The sequence below is a fragment of the Sylvia atricapilla genome, chromosome 17 (assembly GCF_009819655.1).
Source record: "Sylvia atricapilla isolate bSylAtr1 chromosome 17, bSylAtr1.pri, whole genome shotgun sequence".
In the NCBI taxonomy this organism is placed as follows: Eukaryota; Metazoa; Chordata; class Aves; order Passeriformes; family Sylviidae; genus Sylvia; species Sylvia atricapilla.
Genome location: NC_089156.1, coordinates 6006272 through 6029335, shown reverse-complemented (window position 1 = coordinate 6029335; position 23064 = coordinate 6006272). Strand labels below are relative to the sequence as shown.

Genomic DNA, 23064 nt, shown 5'->3' with positions numbered 1-23064 from the left:
TGGAAATCCTACAGGAACAGCCATCCTAGAATATAAAATACAGCTCCAGGAGTCACCCAGGTGTTTTGCTAACAAGTGTCTGCCTCTGGGAGTGAACACAGGGGCTCTGCTGGACACCCACCACTCACACGGGGGTTGGATGCACCTTAAGAGGGCCACAGAACACAACAGTAATTCCAAATATGTAAAAATCAAAGGAATGATTTCATGAAGACTATGGGAATGCCATTAAGACTGACACATAAGAAGGATCACATGCCTTCATTCAGAATTAGATTCACCCTCATTATATATTCTAAACCTAAATTAAGATGTCAAGATAACATTAAGGCAACACTGATGGAGGCAGCAGTGGAATGCTCATTCCTACCCCTCCTGTCCTGCTCAGTGGCACAGCAGGTGATGGAAGCAGTCTCATGACTGGCAAGGAACTGGATGTGTGGGCAGCTGAGCACGTGATTACTCAGTTCTAGTACCCAATAACTGATTCTGGAATCACAATTTATTGCAGCTCTACTGGAAGCCCATGCCCACTTCTCCCCAGGACTCTGTGTGTGCTCTGATCCTAAAGACACAGAAGGGAGAAGCACAGTTGGGACCCCCAAGGGAATAAGCAGCAGCAGCAGCCCAGCAGCTCACTGTGGCCTCACCTTAGAATTCAGCATGATTTCAGGAGCCCTGTACCAACGTGTGGCCACGTACTCTGTCAGGAATCCTGTGTGATCATGATCGGGATCTGCGACACGAGCCAATCCAAAGTCACATATCTGGTTTTAGAGAAGGAAATGGAAAAAAAAGGCACATTAGACACACATTTCCAATACTGTAACATTACTAATTCACCATCCCCCAATCAATGATGTAACAGCCATGAAGGCAGTGACGGCAATCTATGTTTTTAGAAAACAAATTTCTGCACAAAGGTGAAGAAAAATGCTTTGGATTAATTACAAAGAAATATCCAACTGCCATTCAAGGGTCAGGAATAATAAAAAGTTCACAGTTTATGTTCCACTATGGGCTTGATTACAGCACCTTTGCCAAACAGGCAAAGATATGCTGCTCCAACCTCTCAGAAACTTACCAGAAAACAAAAAGAAAAGCAATTATGACTTCCAGAAAACATAATTAGCAACCAACACATTTGTAACCAAGTTCAACACCCTATTTTACAATAGTTATCATCATAACTGCATCTTTGCAAGAGAAACAACCTATCCAATCATGAGATAATGGTAGACTGGAGAGATTATGGGCTGTTGAAGGAAGCATAAACCTAAAAGAAAAAAAAAATCCCCTAAAAATGAAACACAAGCAAGAAAATAATTCTCAATCCCTTACCAAGAAAACAGTTTTATCTAACTATGAAAAGCAAACCAAACACTGATTTAGACTAGTGAGTTCAGGAAAAAGAAAAAGGTGGTTTTAGTTATGTTCTGGTAAGGAGGCTCCATGGCTTTCAGAGCTATTTAGTGCCTGGAGAGAAATTAAGACAGTTGAAACTGTGAAGACAGACTGCTGTAGAGCAGAGCAGCTGCTGCCTTCTCACCATCCCACAGGTCAGGGGCAAGGCTGGTGAGTGCCTTTAGACACATCCAGGAGCCTCTGCTGCCCCCCAGACACACCAGGTTATGACTGCCACACAAAGTGCATTTCCATGAAAGAATACATGCTCTCAGGAAAACCAGGCATCAAATGAAGAGTGGCAAACAGTGTGAGGTTCCTCTCCTACAGTTGTTTTATAATATTTGCACTTAGATAGTTGATTGTGTACAGTGATTATATTGAAAATGTGAAGTGAAAACAGGCTGCAGTCAATATAGTCAGTAATGGAAAATCCTACCAAAACCACAGAAACCTCACTTTGCTCTGGCAGATATTTCTTAATTTTCCTGTAGGGACAGCCTGTCAGTGAAGTAACTGATGGATCAGTTAGGGAAGAAATACTTCAGCTGACTAAAAGCTACATCTGAAAGACAAGATTCAGCAGCTGACTGTTACACAGAGGGTCTGAAGAGAAGGCAATGATGAATGTCACAGCCAAGCTGCATGCCATTACTTTGGCTACATAGTAAAAAAATAAACCCAGCTCCTGAATCTTTAGAAAACAACCTAAAAAGAATCTTTTTTTTAAGCATGGCAAGGTTCTCCCAGGCTACAGGAACAGAGCAGCTGCCTTGTGTGCAATTAGCAGCTTACACAGACACTCAGTACAAATAATCAGAGGAGCCTCCTCTGAAGACAGAAACGAAGAAATTGTAGAGGACAGCTTAGAGACTTCAGAAAATAATTATGGAGCAGGCAAAATTGTTGTAATCTCTTCTTCTTAACCTTGGAAAAAGCTAGATAAGATTACAGGCAAGAAGACTTGTGCAGAATTTCAGTGTTACACAAAAGCAAAGCACTAGGGTTTGTTACTATTAAAACAAAAGAAGAAAGATACCCCGGTCCACAGTGAAAAGCAAGAACTGAATTTCAGAAGATGTCTCTGAATCTCTCAACTCAAGTAGAAAAATGCTCATGGGACGCAAAGGAAGAATAATGACAAAGAGAGCTCATTAAAATGACAAAAAGCCCCTGCTGAGTGGAGCAGAAACAGGTTAAGCAGAAAAGCAAAAACACCATTAAAGACTTGAAGGTTTGAAGCTGCAAGGAAGAGGTTTTGGCTGCAGAGCCGAGAGGAGCACAAGAGTGAAAGGGCCCTGGAGATGCAGGGCTCTGGCTGCAGCCCCGGCTGAGCACGGGCACAGCTCTGGGGAGGGCAGACACCTCTCCCCTGTGCCAACAGGGCACTCTGAGAGCAGCCGCTCTGCCCGAGGGGCCTCTGGGGCCCTGTGCCCAGACAAATGATGATGAGCACCAGCCAAAGCACCACGAGTTGGTTTTTAGGCTTCTCCATGTGAACCAAAACAATAAAAATGAAAGAAATAATATGAGAGCAAAATAATAACAGGCAAATTTTCTTGGCATTTTGACTAAGTCATAGCGGAGAATAAAAAACTGCATAATGAGAGACCCAGGTATGTCAGTCAGTGCTTCATGCCTTGGAGAGACAGAGCAGATGCTACTGAGACAGAAGAAATTACATCCCAGCTAAAGAAATAAATAAATTTGAATAAATAAATAAAACCAGCATTCTATTTATATATTTAGCTTACACTTCTTGAAAACAATGTTCTTGCCATCAGTATCAGGGATTTTTTAAACAGAGATGGCTTAAAATTGGATGAAGCTATCAAGCAGATGGGAAGATTTAGGAGGATCATGTACATACAACCAGTTACTAAGCAAATGAAACTACACCAACAGTACTACTAATATACTAAAATATCTGCAGTTGTATTGTTGAGTAGCCTCTGCCTCTATGTATTTGTATGAAAGGAAATAGAGACATTAAGTTTGTTACTGATAAGATCGTGGTTCAAACAGTTGCATCTCCAGAGTAATTGGTAAAATTCTGAAACAAACAGTTTAAGGATTGCAGTTTTCTTTAAAAAAAATCCCTCCACATCACCTTCTGTTCACGCCTGTTGCAGTAGGTAACAACTCCTGGTTGTTTTATTAATTGTGAGTTTTCATTATGTAGACAGAATTGATCATGTATCATGACCAGCATATGAACAGCAAGGAATTGTGACAAACCTGTACCAGCCCACAACGGGTTCACACTTTGAAGAGGGTTTCTTCTTTCCTTCTTTTTTTTTTTTTGTGCTTTGTTTATTGAGAAAGTTAAAACTACACTGAAAACAAAGGGTAATTAGGGAGCAACACAGTATTCAACTAACACCATTGCACCACCTCAGATCAAGCACTGTAAACTCTGCAATTCCACTCCATCAGTGGCCAGCAGCAAATACACATACAGAGTAAAAGGGCACATATTCCAGTGCCTTTCTCATCTTCCATGGATCTGCCCCTGTGGGACTCTAAACCACAGGAGGCACTCAATAAGGGTTTTTTTTTTTTTTGCTAACTTGCTTGGTGGTTTTTTAAAAACTGCAATATCTACAGTGCTCTGTGATACCAAATTCCACAGCTTAACAATGCTGCAAGTAAACTTCACCAGCTCCTTTCCTCCCCCAGCCTTTTCCATATCTAAGGACAGTGAACACAACTGGTCCCTGTTCACTGTCCCTATGCCACTGACAGTGTTATCAGTGTTATCACTCTGCTCCTCATGCAGTATCTTCCAGCAGAGGAGATCCAGGCTACACAGCTCTTTGTGATACGGAGAGCAGCGCTTTGAAATCCTGCTCTCCTCATATCACAGGGGAAGTGTGAGAACTGTGATCACACTGAAGACTCAAAACCAACCGAAAGGTACAGAATGGCATGTTTTCTGTTTTATTCTCTACTTCTGTTCTAATTCTTCACACTTGGTTTGCTTTACTGAATGCCACTAAGCATTGAGCTGACATTTTCCAAGAATCATAACAGCTCTAAGCTCGTCCTTCTGTAGTATTAACGAGTACAGAGCCCATCACTGGAAATGCAAATTAGGAACATTTTCTCCCTAAGTAATTGCCGTGCATTTCATCAGCACTGAATCTCACAAGACGCTTTAGCTGCCCACTAACACAAAGTCCTTTTCCAACAACAAAAGGGTAACAGTGTAAACAGAGAAACCAAATCTTGAAACATACACAGTTCTGAGTTTACTTCTGAGGTAAACATGATGCTGCCTCACATCAGTACTTTCACCCAGCTTTCAAAGAGGCTGTTTCCAAGTCAGCCTCCAGATGGAAACAGTGATGCACTCATTACAGCAACCTAACAGATCCTTAGTCACTCAAATCTTGATAATTACTTTATCAAACCAAATAATGTTTCGGCAATCTTTCCAGGACAAAAATCCCACTAATACTCAAAATCCCACATTCATGGTTATAACAGTTTGTTTATGAAGACCACAGCAGGAAAACCTGAAAGAAATTCCAACTCACCTTGAGATCACACGTGGTGTTAAGCAGCAGATTTGAAGGTTTGAGGTCACGGTGAAGCACATTGGCTGAATGGATATATTTTAACCCTCTCAGAATCTGGTAAAGGAAATAACAAATGTGGTCGTTGCTGAGGTGTTGAGTCTTTAAGAGCTTGTAAAGATCTGTCTCCATAAGATCTTGCACAATATATCTGTGAGGTATTAGATGTAAGGCAGCAAAAAAACCTTGGTGTCATGTCAGATATCAACATACAGTACCCAAGGAAACTTCTAGAACATTTTTTCTCTCTTATTTGTCTGTTTGAGGACAATCATGAAACCGTGCAGATGATTCTTGCTTTACAAGTTTGGAATCCAATCAATCCTGTTACATGATACAGCCCTTTATAGAATAAAGAAGCTCCAGCATGTGATCCTCTCAAATTAATCCTCATAAACCTCTATTTCTTCATAATAGGCCTTGACTTTTATTGGAATCTTAATTTGATCTGATTCCTATCCTGCTTGCCAAGAAACAAAGGGTGGTTTTTTGGTTAATGAGTAATAAGCTTCCAAGATACTCGTCAGCAGTTGCATAAAAGCAGGAATGTAGAAGATATCATTTCTGATCAATTTTTTCTACCATCTCCCCACTTAAAAAATTCAGCTCTTCTTCTCTACAAAAATATTTATTATGCTACACTGAACACAACAGTCCTTCTCTTACCAAAATTAAATTCCAATATACTCAGTCAGATGATTTTTTTAAATAAGACTGCAATAAAAAGGGTTTCTTTTTTTTTGCTCTGACAGAAAAGAGTTAAGTAAAATTTTCTTACCCCTTTATTCAAGAAAATTTGAGACAATTATAGCAGAGTCTGGCCATTTTACTTTCTCTTCAAAGTGACCAGTTCTAACAGCAGCACTACTAAGAGCAAATATAGTTTTAGAATTGTATGATTGAACTAAATCTTCTCTACAATGTTGAGTTCTTTGCCTTGCAAGATAGAAATTAACATCTTTCTCTTTTGCTGGAAAAAAATGAATAAAACTAGTGCTTGTCTACATCAAATCTATAAACTGATCAAATACTATTAACTTCCCTTTTGATTTACAATAGTAGAAGCCAACTTTTATTAGCATTTAGGAAGGAAGAGGATGAAGGGGAAGGAACAATCAAAAGAGAGGAGGCAACTATTACACTGATGCCAAGTGACACTTTGAAAGGATACACATCTTTCATCTGTTCAATAGTCGGAGCTCTGATAATGTCATTTATTCCAATAATATTCTCATGCCTGAAGCGCAGTAGGATCTTGATCTCTCTCAGAGTTCTCTGGCAATATGTCTGGTGCTCAAAAGGACTGATTTTCTTTATAGCAACTCGAACTTTGTTGACATTATCATAAGCAGAGCTAGAAGAGAATCAATAACATCCATTACAAGGAACATTCAATTCAGAAAGAAAAAAGTGAATTCAATTGAATATAGCGATGGTGCATTTTGTTTACATTTGCCTTTATCAGATGGGGAGAGGTGACAGTGACATATCTTTTAGTTTGGTGGGCTGTGAACACTGCTCTGTCACCAGCCTGTTTGGGTCTCTACAGTCACTGGCTTTCCCAGCTGACTCAGATTTGTGGGTACTGCACAAAGGAAAGGTATTTGTCCTCTTTATCAGCTTGTGCAACAACAAAGACTGAGGTTTGTTCTATATGCTGCAATCATCAGAAGCTTGAGAAAGTTCGTCTTGAGTTAACCCATTCACTTTGGGGCGCAGTAAAACTTTCAGAAATCATCTTTTAAGCAGCAGAATTCCACGTCCTATGTCCAGCTCCCACAAGTAACAGCAGTTGTCACAATCTATACTGCCAGCACCTCTGTAACAGGCACGGAAGAACCAAAGGGATGGAGAATTTGTGACAACACCTCTCCAAGTCCAGTTCCAAGGACAACAAGAGTTTGAGGACAGAAAGCTGCCTCCAGGCACACACGTGGTGGGGAAGCAGGCAGCACAATGAGGATCACAGTGACTGACCCACGGTAAGGAACTCACTGCCTCCTGCATTTACACGACTCTTTCCAGGAGCTCAGAACTCCATTCCCAGCTACACCAATAAATAGGCTCAATAAATGGTATTTCTGCTCAACATGCCTATGCATTTATGAAGAATACCATAGCCTAATTAAAAGTCTCAGTAAAACATACCTAACTTTCTGAAATCTGGACTATGAATCCTAACAGGTTTTAGTATGTTTTCTGTAGTCTTCTTCATATGAATGACAAAGCATCTCATTATCATAGCTTCTACTATATTAGAAGTATACGGTAATTTAATTAATTAGAATTTAGATGTGTTTAGATGATTCTTGTTCCTACTCAAGCTCACTACTGCATTATTAGGAAATTAAAAAATAATCAAGCCTACCTTCTACACATTTCTGTTAGCCTCAACTATTTCATATAAAAATATAACCATACTAACCAAGGAGGCTTTACATCCCACCAATTTTCTATAATTGAGTCCCAGAACTTTCTTTGATACTCTTTTAATTTGCCTTACTCTGCTAGGTACCTGGTGACCAGGTAAAGCAGAATAAAATACAAAAATCCAATCAGAAAAGGAAACCTCAGAGGAATTCAAATGCCTGGCCACATCAAAGCTCTTCTACAACTAAGCAGAGATATGGTGCAACAAGGTGTTTTTGAGATGGAACTATCACCACTGGATGCAAAATGGTTTGAAATTTCTCACTTTCGTTATTAAAATGGACATTTAATTCAGTCAACTAGAGCCATCAGTAAGATCTTCATAGAGCACATCATGTGTAAGGACATCCTTTTTGCACGGTTTTCCCCCAGAATCCCTTTGACCTGCCTGCACCCCCAGTCCTGCCTGTGCCCACAGACAGCACCGTTTATTTGCCTCTAGAAACACTGAACTCAAATGCTCCACGGGGAGCTCTGAAATGCCACATGATGAGCAAGTATTCATTACAACTGCTGCTACTGCATATGTATAGATAACACATTAGCAGTTCCTGGGTCCTAAAATAGATAGTAACCAGTGCCTAAGTGGAACTTGGCATGGCCTCCAAGAGCACTCGGGCTCCAGTAATTTTCTTAGCTCATCACCCGTGGTGTTTACAATAGAGCAGTGAGGTCACTCACAAGCAGAAAACAAAACCAGAAATAACTCAGAAGCACGAACAACCTGGATTTGGGAAAGAAATGAAAGAATCCTGTGGGCCAGTTCATCATTACAAACAAACCTCCTGGCTCCTCCTTTGTACTGACCTGAGCATTTTTTCTGCCACAATGCAGAATCTTACTTCCTTTCAAAGGACTGGACAGTAGCAGCTATGCAGAGTGCAAAGAGGCAAAATGCCAATATTTACCCATGGATGCTGCTTAAATAAAAGCTCCCAGTCTCTTGTAATATTGATAAATAACTGATAAATCAGTTATTGCTTCTCAAGAAAAGGTTGCTTATTGATGGAAAATATCTTTCCTTGTACAGATTAAATGAACATGAATTCATCAATTAAATATACCAAGATTTCTACTCTTGTAGCTGTTTCACCTACAGTCCTTCAAGCATTTTCTTAGCAGAAGATTTATGCTGTTATTTAGCAAAGGATGGCTAATTTTGCTTTCTGATGGTTCAACCATAATACACATGATTCACTGGGGAAAAAAGCTGCGTATTTGGAATAAAGATGCAATCAGTTTCCTCTCCAGGGTACCTTCCCCATACAGTCATCTTTTTGTTTGTATCAGATTTCTGTGCACTAACAGAGCTAAGCTTCCATCGCCTCAGCTGAGGGGAGCAAAACTGAAATATTGTCTAGTTGAAACATTAAAAGGGATTTATTTCTGATGTCACACCTTTTGAAAGATGAGTCTTTTTGCAACTTGATTAAACATCTGAGGTATTATCTCAACTTCTATGAGCAAGAAGCTAATCATACAAGCAGTCAGGTACACTTGCTGGCGCATAATACTTTAAATGTCATGCATAATACAGGTATATTGAGAATCTGTGTTATCTAGTTAACACCATTTCACATTCTCAGCCACAGCCCTTAAAGCACATATTGCTTTAAGTAAACCCTGTTACCCTTCAAAAATGCTTTCTTGATTTGACACGTGCTATGAACTTCAGTGGAACTGAAGAGTCAGGCACAACCTGGCCCCTATTTGGCCGACAAAGTCCTACTGAAATAACTGATTGACTACACAGGAAACACCATAAACTCACAGAACTGGGTCCTTTGCAAGGCCCACTGAACCATTTCCCAAGGTCTCCCTCCATCCAACTGTTCTGCCTGCCACCGGGCGATTTATACCCTCCTCCCCAGAGCTCTGCTGAAGAAATACACGGCTCACAGTGTGCACTCCGGTATTTGCAAACAAAACCACTCTGAAGGTGCAAACGCAGGCCTGGTGCATCCCCCAGAGCCCCGGCACCGGCTCCTCTCTGCGGGTTCCAGCCGCAGTTCTGATCTCATTTTACGGCTCCTCATCACCCGTGCTCCCCCTGCAGTCCGGCCAGGACCGGCTCCGCAGCACATCCCATCCACACCCCTCCCAGCGCGCTCTAAATTTAGATTATTTGCATTCTGGCAGGGCTGTCCCAGCGTGCGCAGGGTAACCGATTTGGCTGCGCTGTCAGCTTCTACTAAACTGCACAACAACTAGTTATATTTGCAATGAAGCAGTTAACCGGGACACCTAAAGTCAGGAGCTTTCTATTATCTTGACTTTTTCCCAGAGAAGATAAAAAATCTGTAAAGTAGGAATAACAGTTCCCATGTTAACAACTCTTAAGAGTGCCGGTTTATAGTTTTTAGTTTTTAATGTTAAGCACACGTACTGATCATCACCCACCAGAACTGTCCCATTATGATGAATCTTGTCACCAACACTCGAAATATTCAGAAGGAAGGATTTATTTCCACCCCAATCAGGTGCAGCCTCACAAGCTGAAGCAACCATTCAGCTGTGAGTGCTGTTTATCTGTAATGTGATAAATTTAAACATAGATTTTGCAACTGCCCAACTTCGTAGCCACAACATTATTCCTATTTCAAGCTGTGGTTACTAACCTGTGACAACCTGCCTGAGCACCGTTAGATACTTCTGCAACGTCCTGTGAAAATCAATACAAGTGCCAGCAGTAGAGTTTATCATTCCCGATTTTAAGTAAACTTAACAAAGTTTTGACTAAGTAAAACATCAGGCACAGCTGTACAAAATAAACAAATGAGCATTTATAACCCAAGAAGTTGCACCACATAACTTTTAACGCCAGTTTTTATCCTTCTTCTCTCTGATACCAACTTCCTTTTTAAACAGAAATCCAGGGCGGGGCTGCTTCCAAGAGCGGTGACTAGCGAGGCACAGCAGCCCGCAGCCCCCCAGCCCGCAGCCCCCGGCCCCGAGCCCGCAGCTCCCCGAGCCCGCAGCCCGCAGCCCCCCCAGCCCGCAGCCCCCGACCCGCAGCCCCCCCAGCCTCCGGCCCGCAGCCCGCAGCCCCCGGCCCCGAGCCCGCAGCCCGCAGCCCCCGGCCCGCAGCCCCCCAGCCCGCAGCCCCCCAGCCCGCAGCCCCCCAGCCCGCAGCCCCCGGCCCCGAGCCCGCAGCCCCCCGAGCCCCCAGCCCCCGGCCCCGAGCCCGCAGCCCGCAGCCCCCGGCCCGCAGCCCCCCAGCCCGCAGCCCCCGGCCCCGAGCCCGCAGCCCCCAGCCCCCGGCCCCCAGCCCGCAGCCCCCGGCCCCTCCTGCTCAGGCGGCCTCGGGCCCCTCTGCCATGAACTCCGTGTCGGCAAGGGAACCTTTCACCAGGCACGTGTGGCCGAGTGCCAGAGCTCAGCCCCTTCTGCCCACAATGCCTGCTGCACGTTCTTCACCCATTCCTATTCCTCGCATGTTTCATTTGGGGCAGAACTGAACAAGTGAGAGCACGCCGCAGCTGCCGGAGGGAAGGAGCCAGCTCCTGGCAGTCCCCGCGTATCCCACACGGGGCTGGTCCTCCACGCTGAAAAACAACTGCCTGCTCCTCTGCCACGCTGCCTGCAGGCTTCCCCTCCACGGGAACGGAGGTTCTTCCAACACTTCGAGGATTATTCACCTCGTGGCTGTTTTACAGGCTGCTCTCAGCACACACACACAAAATACACAATGCTACCGGCACACATCCTAATTGCAACTCTAAATAAAAGACTGATTCGAAGTTTAAAAGGGATTTTTTTTTATCAGTAGCTTTGTGTTGCTGCAGAAACAGGATTCCAAGGGCATATCCAGCGATAAGAATCTGAGATATTGGATAATTCTGCTTACCCTCAGAATAGGAAAGGCAAAAATAATTCCCAGCAAGCAAGCTGATCTATGGAGATCTTCAATCTTTTCATTCAGTCTACATTTAGCTCAATCGTGGACATTTCCACAACACGCTGACATTTATCAAGTTACAATGCAAATAGCTTAAACTTATTTTTAAGACTGCTGTAAATAAAATAATGCAATATTATGACACAGTAACAACCACCATAACAGACTGTTCGCTACAATTTTTGGAGGTGGGGGAAGGTGGTTGCAGAAGTGCAAATTTGCAGAGGGTTTTGGGGTTTTGGTTTGGGGCCCTTTTTTTTAAAACAATCAGATGTTAACCCTTCCAGATTCTTCAGAAGAATTCGCTTATTCTTCTACATGATTAAACATCAGAGAGCAGCTACAGTGTACAACTTTTTTAATAAAGAGAAAAGACTGGAAAAAGAATAAAAATAGTCAAAGACTATTCGAGGACACTGAGCAATGTGTCATTTTTACACGGTTGAATGTATTTTTTGTAGCCAACTGTAAACACCTACGTTTACTAGAAATATTTGTTACTTTCCTCCATTTATTCATAATATTTTTGAAGACAAGTGTATTATTCATTAGACTTTTTTATTAGCACTAATCTACAAAATCAGCACTTTGTTTTAAAAGGAAAAAGTGCCTACTCATATTGGGATACATTTGCCATGTTTCGAGAAACCTCAGTTTATGAAAAGACAACCCATGTCACATGCAGTTTCATTTTGATTTCTCAGCTTTCTCTAGAAGAGGTTCTCAATAACAAAGCATTTCTCAGGTTTGTCAGCTGAAAATTCAGGAAATAAACTATAGAAACAGGGGCATCTTAATACACTTCCACTTTTCTCCATTAAAGATTCAGTTTTACAGACTACCCCCTGCCACGAAGGAAAGCCAGCAATCCATGGAAAATGGAGAGTTACCTCACTATTAGATTTTTTAAAATACAACAAACAAATAGAAAAGCAACAAGGGAGAAAAGAAATAGAATTTCTAAATCAGTGCTGGTATTTTGGCACCAGTCCATAGCACGGTGCCCGTGTGCCCCCTGTGCTCTCAGTTAACCCCGAGGCTCATGGGTCCAACTGGAGCAGCGCCCACTGCCTCAGTCACCTTCCTCCTAACGATCCAAACCATCCCGAGTGAAGCTTCCTGCTACAATTACGCCAACTCCTTCCTCCCGTGACAAAGGTGAATAATGACTCTGGAGCGATTTTACTCCGATCTGATCTACTGCAGGTTACTGCTCTTCACGCCACCAATTCTTACAGCACTTGCATAACTTCCTAAGGATATCTGCTTTCATTTCATTGTATCTGCTCAAATAATTCTAATTAATACTGGTGAGACACTGGCACAGGCTTCCCAGAGCAGCAGTGGATGTCCCATCCCTGGAGGTGTTTGGAGCAACCTGACCAGTGGAACGTGTCCCTGCAGGGCGTTGGCTCTACTTGACCCTTAAGGTCCCTTCCAACTCAAACCACTCTAGGCTCTGATAGGTTACAAAGGCCCAATTTTATTTTTCAGAATTTGAAAAGCAGTATTTGATGGATCCTTAAAAAAAAAAAAAAAAAAAAAAAAAAAAAAAAAAAAAAAAAAAGCTACTTACTATGCACATAATAATTACTTAATAGTACAATTCCTGAGATCACTCCTCGTATTTTGAAAACGAAGAGCTAGTCATGCAAAATGGAGTCTGTTAAATTAATTACTTTTGCCAGAAGCTCAGTCAATTCATAATCCTGGGTGTGGCAGACCAGATGATTTGTGTTTTGTTTGCACCTACTAAACAGAACTATGAAGAGCAGCAGTTCCAGAACTACACCTTAATACTGGCACTAGAACAATACAGGCTATTTCACCCAAGGTTCTGTACTATTTGGCTAAAGATACTGTTTAATTCTATAGTGCTTTGATTATTGTTAGTTGTTTGAAAAAAAAAATTCAATCTCTTCTAATATGCATTTTTCTTTCCATACCTTTAGCTGTAGAACACTGACTTCAAACCACCATGTATGCCTACTCTGTTTAATGCCACTTCATGTTAGTCTGCAGAAAATAGAAAACTCTGACATCTCACTTTATCTACTTCTTCCCTTCCCACTTCCCTATTTTAGAGGTTTACTGGTTCTCCACTGCCAGTATTTCCTTTGACAGCATCGATACCAAATTTAACAAACTGCACTACATTTAAAGGCCTTCGGCATCTGTGAAATGAATTTATTCCAAAGGCACCCAAAGCTTTTGATAAAATATTATGATATTAAATATCACTATCCCTGTCTAGTTCTCCTCTGTATATAAATTCCTGTGGGAATGAATTTTGGGCTAAAATTGTAAGAACTCCACAACATGAGACGACCTAAGGTCACCATGAATTCAAAGGAGTAGTTGTGGTTCATTTTCCCTTTTATGCCTCACATCTCTGGCCTTTCTCACTTTTTTGGTTGGAGCAAAAGGCACTTTTTTGGTGCTTTTCATTGTGTCAGTTCAGAGAACTAAGGCAGCTCCAAGTTGAAGCAGGAACAGTAACAAAGCCTTTACCTGCACTGTCCTATTCCCCGTGTCAGCACCAGCACTCCCAGGGCTTTGTGTCCATCATTTCAACCCCTCACCTTTCAACTGTATTTTTTTATGAAGTCACTGTTCAGCTAAACCAGCTTTCCAACACCACAAAAGGCCCAGCACAAGAGAGGAGACAGGGATGCCAGAGCAGAGGTGTGGAGAGAAAAGCTGCCCCTGCAGGAGCAGCAGAGCCCCAGCCCAGGGCAGGGCTCAGCCCGGGGTCTGGGGCTCCCAGGAGGGCTCAGCCCCACACACAGAGGTGCCACCTCCTCCCCCTGTGCTTAAGGCTCCTCAAGGGGCAACAAAAAGCCACCAGGACAGGTCACTGACATCACCACTGTTACTCCAGAGCCTGGAAAACAACCACCACGTCCCCAAGCAGCAAAGTGGGAACCACAAAAGTGTGCATGAAACATCTCCCCTTTCCCAGAGAGAAGGGAGAGCACTACCAGAGAGCTGTGAGTGGTGATGGGATTAACAAATCCTCCAGTGTAGTTTAGTCTTTTGTCTGCTAAGGTTCTAATTTGACTTATATCCCAGATACTCCTCCTAAAATCAGCTTATTTAATTGATTCCACACCATATAAATAGCTTATTTAATTGATTCCACACCACATAAATCTTCAGAAGAGATAGTTCACAGTATTTCATTCCAACAGAAAATAGAAGAAAATCATCCATGTACACTCAAAAGCAGAGATTTTCCTAAACCTGATGTAGAAACATCAGTGCAAAATGAAAACTATCCCAAAGCATCGATGAAAATAAGGCCATTGCTACTGTCCACTCTGCCATGGTTAGTTCACTATTTCACTTGCAAACCAAAACACAACAAAACAACCAAGCCAAACCAAAACTAGCACTGAGTGTGCATCTCATCACTACCAGAAGTTATTTCCCTTTGTATCAGATTACAAGGCATTTTCTGCATGTTTTTTTCCACGTTTCTAACAAGACCTGCCAACAGTAAACCCTCAGCATATTCACAGCTTGGTGTTTTGTTCAGAGGAGGTATCGGCATAAGAACAAGTTGGCTACAGTAGCTGAAAGGAAGCTATTTCATAACACTCAAAAAAAAATCCAATATAGAAGTCAACCTGAATGTCATTTGGGATATTCTGCAACATCCAAATCCCAATAAAATTGGACAAATTCTGGACTGAAGCATTTTGGGGAGTATTGATTTGGAGTGCTCAAATGACCTGAAATTTTCCTCAGAGCACATCAGCAATATTTGGTGGAGCAATCTGCCTTCCTTACAAAAAAGCAAGAAGTAAGCAAGGTACTGCAGTGGCAACTGCTAATTTTAAGAGAAACTGCAAAATGAAGTAATTGTACATTATAAACTGTAAGCCTAATTGCGAGTTGCTCGTACTTAAAACGTACCCACAACACAGACAAATTACTTTCCACCATGTAACAAAAACTCTCATTTGCATCATAATCACCACAGAGTATTTCAGTATTTTATGAAAATTCTCTTAAAATACAAAAGAAGAACTTCCAAGAGAAGAGACTTCCTCCTAGGGGAACTTAGGCAGTTGTGATTTTGGGGATTGCAAACAGACGGACAGCAAAGGCACAACTCTGCTAAAACTGGACTGTCGTGAAGATTCTGCCCAAATCTAACAGAAAAATGAACATTACAGCCTTTCTAGAAGAGATAAATACACAAAGCAGTATTAGATCCATCACTCAGAGGTGACTGGGCTGGAGGGCAGAGCACAAGCCCAGGCAGTGTGGGGGCAGCAGGGGCACAGGAGGCTGCAGAGGGACCCGGGGCTGTCCCTGCGCTGGCTCTCCCCAGCGGAAACGGGTGGAGACAGGAATGCTTGTGAAACAGAAACCAACTCCTGCACCCCGATGGAGCACAGGAAACCCTGCCAAAGGACCGACTGATCGCTCATCAAATGACCCCATCTGAATCACTGACGTTTATTATCACCTGGCTATTACTAATCTACCTGCCCAAAGCTGACAGTGAACTGTATTCGGTTTTTTGTGCACCTTGCAAAAAGATGAGTTTGAATATAGCTTCTTCACATACCCAAAAGCTGTACTAAAGCAAAGGAAAACAAGCTCTCTGCTGAAAAGGAGATTCACCCACAGGTAAACCAGTGTCTTTAATAACTGTCCCGCCAATTAACAGAACACAGATTTCACACAGATAAATCACTTGAAATGAACTATACTGCTGAATTTCACACTATTACACTACCATTCTTATTTACCTTATAACAACAATAGCATAGAAGTTATATTTTTGAATACATTTATAGCTCCATACACTTCATTTGAGTGATCTGGCAATCAAAATCAAATACAATTGAAATCACTCAATAAAATGTTTCTGGGTTTGGGATTTTTTTCCAGATGTTATTTTAAAAGTTCCTAAAATACTTCACTTTAAGTGAAAGCCTTCTCCAAATTATCAGAACAACATCCAGCTTCATCCACGAGCAGTGCCAGCTCCCAGCAATGAAGGCTGACCATGGACTGGGCAGTGTTATGTGCACAGCCAGAAGGTCAAGGGAACTGATTCCTGCTGTGAGGGCACATCTGGAATTCTGCATCCAGTTTTCCTCCCTCCCAGTACTGCACCAAATCCAGCAGAAAACCATTAGGATTTCATAAAGAGTTGAAGGATGTGACATAAAAAAAAAAAAAAATTTAAGAAACCGGGTTTGTATAGTTAGGAGGGGAAAAAGGGGTGGTGGTGGAAAAAACCCAACTGCTCTTTTAAGTTTCATAAAGGGGAATCACTGAGAAAAGTGATCCAGATTTCTCTCAGAGACAAAGAGTACAAAGGACACGAGGGGATGGTCCCGAGTTGCAGCAAGGCAAACTCTCATGTTTTTAAGGGGAAAAGTATCACTGGACAACTGGTTTAACACTAAAAACAGAAGTTGCCCATAGATGCTGTAGAATCTCCATCCCTGGAGATTTTGGAAATATTGAGTGGACACGTTGAGCAACTTGGTCTAATTTTGACATCAGCCCTGCTTTGAGTAGGAGGTTGCACTACATGACCTCAGAAAGTTCCTTTCAACCTACATTATGCTGGAAATATTCCATTGCAAGAGGTCATAAAATATTTTCATTAAGTACCAAATCAATCAGTTATTTTAATTTCTAGATCACAGCTGAAAACTGACAAAGCATCAACAGAAGAAGCATTAAAAACCTACTATGTTGGCGAAGTACTAGTTTTCAACACAAGCTGAGCTCTACACCTACTCAGTTGGTAAAGCACCAACTCTTCTGTGGGCTGCAGATCCCCACCCCTGAACAAGAAGCCACTGAACTAACAGAGCCTGGTGTCCTACAAATACACATTTCTAGTCTCAGGAGTAGCAATAAATCCATCTGTGAAACTGGGGCATGTCATGTCTCCTCGGGGAGTCTGATTTCTCACATGTGACCTGATACAATCTCTTCCCCAGCGGAGCAGCATACAGGATCTCTTCACTCGAGCAAAATACCTGTTTTTGCAAAACCTGCAGAATAACTTCCCATCTTTAAGGTTTTTACCATCTGTCAGATTTTACAGAAGGCAGACAACAGGTATTAGAACTGTTTGCAGGGGTATGGGAGATGGACTGATGCAGCCACATCGACATGCTGTGAACATAAGCATTATGTTCTTAATAAAGCACGCTTCAAAGAAAACGCGTAAGTCATCTCTGTTTGCACCCATGGGATGGATCATGCTGTGCTACAAAAACGTGTATTTATTTATAAAATGCAAGTGTCCATGAGCTGTATGCCATTGCCCTGGGCTGACAGCAAAAGCTGCTACCTCTCACGTTCCACGAACCTGAAGACAGCTCTGCCACAGAGGGAGCGGCTGCCGCCCATCTCTGCAGCACAGCCCGCGAGGGGCCGCCTGCCCATCACCGCGGAGAGCAGGAAAAGCAGCTCTCATTTCTCCTCTGGGTTCCCACGCCAGGTTAGGCAAGGGCTAGAAGCCTGAGTGACTGAAGGGAAGTGCTTACATTTGCCTTCTCCCCAGAGGGAAGAAGCTGATAACTAGCCACCAATTACACTCCCTAATTCCCTCCTCTGATCCTTGCACTGGGGCGGGTTGGCCAAGTTGTATCAGCTCCCTGTTCTCCTTATCGCTCAGACAGAACATGTTAATCACCAGGTATCGACACCCGTACCCAAGCCGCGCTCCCTAAAGCACGGGCAAACGGGGGCACGGATCCCGGCACTGGCTCCATCACTGAAGGGCTCCGTGCCCCTCTGCACCAAGGCAAGAGTTAACAACAGACACAACAGGCTCCTTCTGATCGCGGCCGCTGAACAGCCCACCCCAGCCCGGGCTGACCCTCACAGAGCACGCAAAAGCCACCTTTTTATGTAACTCCAAAGAATCTATTATGCAACCATCAATCCCACTCAAGTTTTTTATGTTTTAATATAACTATCTATGCCTTGTGGATTGCTCTATTCCTGATTTCTTACTGGTTTTAGTTTATTAGAATGCTTCTCTTCATTTTAATTTATCGATGCTCTAAAAGGAGGGCTGTTCCGTGAGACAGCAGAGAGAAGTGTAACTTCAGAGAATCTACTGCCAAATGCTTCAAGTATTCTTATCAGTATTACCTTAAAATTTATCTATAACTACCTAAACTTCTAATATCACTCTTCCTCGGCACATCAGTAACACAAAGCTCTCTTTGTAACACACCAAATTCAGAGCAAGAAATCCAAGATTTGAGCTTGCAGATTATTTTCTTCCAACTGCACTCATCTGCATTCAACTGCTTATTTATAAGCAGTTATTTGCAGCACTGATATCACTTCACATTCATATAAGCTTGATGACAAAAAAAGCTTCCAAAAACTAGGATAAAAATGAGAACATCCCTATCACATTCAATTTGCCATTTCTTTCCAAAGATTATTTGCTTTTAACTGTCCAATTATCATCCTTGCCAAATTACCACTGACCACTGATTACCACTGGATGAAGAATAAGTCACACTGGAAATTTAAACTCAACTCTATCATGTTTTTATTGCTGTTCCAGTTTGTTTGAAGTATGGCTTGTTAGCAGGCTGCTTTAAAAAATACTACTACTAATAATAATAAAACCAAGCCCACATAAGGGGAGAAAGAAACAACCCAACAGCCTTTCCCAATTCGCTGAGTCTGAAAGGCATTTCTGAAACTTTCAGACCTGGTCTAAAAGTGGGTTCCATCTGACTCTGGTGTTGATAGCCCCCCATCACTGAATGAAAGGGAAAGTCACTTAAAGAACTTTACACCGATGCCCCTCAAAACAACTAACAATTCTAAAGTGAAAGCAGAGGAGGATAAGACAACATTTACATGTATTTGGATAAATTAAGTCAGAGTAACAAACATGACTGCATGACTAAGTAATTGCCCAAAGAATGTCCTGCAGTCCTAGGAAGTGCTGAGGATTTTGGCTCAGACTTAGCTCTGTGCTCAGCCCTCAGTTTCACATGCAGAATGACCAAAACAAAAACGGGTTAGAAAGGGGCTCTGACAGGGATCCCACTTCACCCTGTGCCACAAGAGAGAGGCACAAGGCTGTATCACAGGCTGAACGTTTCTGGCAGAGTTCAACTGGAAGACATTAGGACAGGGTTTGGCCTGATAACTTGCCTTTTCTGCTTACAAAGCTGAGAAAGTGCAACCACAACACAGCAGTAAATATAGTGCTCTGCTGAGTTTATTTTTACTCAAAACCTGATTATGTAAAAAAATGACTGCACTAGGGAAAATGGTTAAATGCCTTTAAGGGTTTTCAAATCCAGATGAGAGAACATTCATGTACAGTCTCTTCAGCCAACATCTTCCCCTATTTCCTGTACTGGTATTTTATGTTGTGATCAATATTTCTCAAACATTATTCTCTCTGCTGCAAAATCAAAATGGAAGATTGACCATAACAGCAATATCCTAAGAACTTCATTTGCCCTTTTACTCATATAATCGAAAGCATTTTGTTGTTTTCAAATCCCTAATCCAATAATCTAAAAACATAAGAATCAGGATAAAAATGAGAAAGAGAGTGAAGGATTTTACGAGTCAAAAGACACTCGTTTGCTGTGTAACAAGCCTTATGGCACAGAGCACTTGTAAATAAATAACCATCATCTCCGAAGAGGTCCACATCAGCTGTGGGTCTAAAACAAAAGCATCAGGGCCTGCTTCGCTTTCCTTTATTAAAGTGTACACATTCAAATGGATTTTGCAGTTGCAGGAAACATCTCCATCTGCACACTCACAGCTTGCCCTCTACCCCACCCCCCGAGGGAGAAGCTCCTGCAGATCCTCACTGCATTAGCAACCAGAGCAAACACCGACACAGAGCACGGAACTGCACAACCTGCGTGCCCGGGATTGAGAGCTAATCACATTTCATTGCAGTCACTACAATTCAGCACAGCTGCTATGGCATTAGCCACAAGTGCACCCAACACGCTCCTGACCAAGTACATGCTATAAACTGAGACTTTGTTCCCTGTCACTTCACACCCAAGGCACAAGAGCAATAAGCAAGAGCACAAAATACATAACGTGGCATTTTATGTTAATAATTTTATAGGAGAAAATACAGGAGCCAAGTGCATATTTCAGCTGAACTGGAGATTTGGAAATTTTTACAGTAATTCTGTGCAGCATTCACAGCAGACACAAAGTATTAGAAGAAGTTTTCAAGTAAAAAATAACCTTTTGGACTTGGAGGGGAAACAGCTTCAGTGTAGAAGTTTACCACACATCATTTGGAGGGGCAGAGGTGGCCCTGTTTCCCCTGTATCTGCTCACTGGCACAGGGATGCCAAAAAAGGGCATCAGCTGCCATCGTGCTGCTTCTGCAGTCCCTGACCTGTGGTGAAATATTTCAGCTTTTCACTTGGTTTGTGGAACACAGTTTTTAACACCCCACTGATGTGAACTGGACTGTGCCCAGCACACACCTTGGCAATGCTATTCCCCAGGACCTTCCAAAACCTGAGAGTGCAAACCAGTGCAGCCACCACTGAGATTATCTGCAGCCATTTCCTTGCCCTGGCTCAGATGATAAAATAACCATAATAAAATACAGCCTGTACCAGAAGCTACATCAACAAGTTTTGGACTGGATATATTGCAGCAATTTCTAACACTGAAACAATAACAAGGATATTTTTACACTGTAAATGGGATTTCTGATTTACATTTTGAAGGTTCTTCTCACAGCAAAAAAAAACAAAACCTGAAGGCCACAACACAAAACTCAGGCCTAGATGAAAGCTCCCTCCCTGAAACACACAATGACTTCATCCTGACAGGCCAGCACAGTTCAGTGACTATGTGCAAAAACCTACAGCTATAAAAATCTGTAAGGCACAGCTGAAGGCTGTGAGGTGTCCTCACTGAGAAATGTGCTGCTTTACAAAAGATTCCTCACCGGAGAGAGAAATTAATGCTGATAAAGCTTTCACGAAGTCACAGCCTCTAAGCCGCTTTTTAGTACCTCTGGTTGAAAACCACACCGAAGAAACAGAGCCAGTGTTGCAAGAAAGTTTATAAGACAGCAACAAAAAAGAGTTTTTCATCTGCATCCCTTAAGTTATTTCAGGACTACGGGTTTTTTTTAAACTAATAGAAGGAGTTTTACTAATGGAAGGCAAAATATGAAATCCTAAGTAAGGTCACTGACCGTGCCAGGTTAATAAGCCAGTCATTAGATACACAGATCACACAGCATCACCCCAGCTCATACAGGCTGCCAAAAAATCCATCTCACACTCTTAATCCAGTCAGTTCACGTTTTTTGTAGTTTGCTCACCTCCCTCTTTAAGACCGATGTTACCCACAGCAAAGATACACGACCGCTTTTCAGTGAGACTCAGTCTAAGTCTTTATACAGCAATATAATTCAGAGCTAGGAGAGCTGAAGAGAACTTTCACCCGCACACGGTAACGTAGGCACTAATCCAGCCGGCTCTGCAGCACAGACAGCACGTCCTGAGCAAAGTCAGGCAGCGGCAGCAACTCCTGCGCTCACATTCACCTTTTTTATCCCCCGCGACCTCGGGCTGCTGCAGCCAGGTGAGCCCCGGCAGGGCACGGGCAGGGACGCGGGGCTGCCAGCAGGATTTACCGCCTTCCCCCCCTTCTTCCTGAACGTCTGCAATCGCACTACGGAGACGGAGGAAATAACGAGAGCGACCAACTCCAGAGGCAGAAGATATTAAAGAAAATAAACGCAGGGGCGAAACGAAAGGAGACGCTCAGCTGCACCCAGCGACGGAGGGATGGTGGGGGTGCAGGGAGGGAGAGCAAAGAAGGGTGATGCCGGAGGGACAAGCTCGGGAACACGGAGGGAGAGGCAGAGCCGAGCAGAGCGCGGCAGAGCTGCTCCCCCTCCCCGAGGGCAAGGGCGGGCCGGGCCCGCGGCCGGGCAGGGCGGCGGGAGGGAGGGAGCCAAGGGAGGAGGGAGTTGTCCGGGGCAAGGGCGCTGCCCCGGCGGCCGCACTCACCACACCATGCCGTAGGCCCCCTCGCCGATGTAGGAGAGGTTGGTGTAGCGCGGCCCCACGTCGAACACTTGTCCTCGCACCATCTCCGGGCCGCCGGCGCTAGCGGAGCCGCCTGCAGCCCCTGCCCCCGACACCGCCGCCATGTTGTCCGTGCCGGGAACCGCGGTGCCTGCGTGCGGGGGGGCGGAGGCGGGCGAGGAGGGGGGCGAGGAGGAGGATGCGGGAGGGAGGAGAGAGGAGGAGGAGGAGGAGAAGGAGGAGGAAGGAAGAGGCGCCGCCTGCTCCGCCGGTCCCGACCCGTGGGCCCCGTCAGCGCCGAACCCGCCGCGGCCGCTGTGAGGAGGCGCCGCCGGCCGCGCGCGCGCACCGCCCGGCCCGGGAGGTGGAAGCGGGGGGGCGAGGGCGCGCGCGCAGGGAGCGGCGCGGGGCGGGGCCGCGCGCGGCGGGGGCGGGGCCGGGGGCGGGGCCGGGGACTGCGGTAACCGCAGCCGCTGGGGAGGGGGCGCGGCGGCCGCGGGTCACGTGGGGCGCGCGGCGGGTCACGTGGGCGCGCGGCCGCGCGGCGCCATTAGAGGCGTCAGGTGACGGGCGGGAAATGGAGCCGGGCCCGGGCCGCCCTCAGCGCGCCGCCGCCCTCAGCGCCCGGCCGGGCCCGCCGTGCGCCGCGGCTCGGGACCGCGATAAGGGCCGCCTCATTTCTCACTCCCCGACTTCAGCG

The 23064-nt window shown here is 44.0% G+C and overlaps 1 protein-coding gene across 1 annotated transcript in view; it reads right to left on the bottom strand.

Annotated features, from left to right (window-relative positions):
- The window catches only part of MAPK1 (mitogen-activated protein kinase 1), a 37526-nt gene extending 14806 nt beyond the window's left edge, over positions 1–22720 (bottom strand). Inside the window, exons 1-4 of the mRNA XM_066331390.1 lie at positions 22347–22720; positions 6154–6336; positions 4944–5133; positions 651–767 (exon numbers count right to left, since the gene is read on the bottom strand). Coding sequence (XP_066187487.1) covers positions 651–767; positions 4944–5133; positions 6154–6336; positions 22347–22489 — 633 coding nt within the window. The 5' untranslated portion in view covers positions 22490–22720. The remainder of the gene's footprint in view (positions 1–650; positions 768–4943; positions 5134–6153; positions 6337–22346) is intronic.
- Positions 22721–23064: the final 344 nt, after the last annotated feature.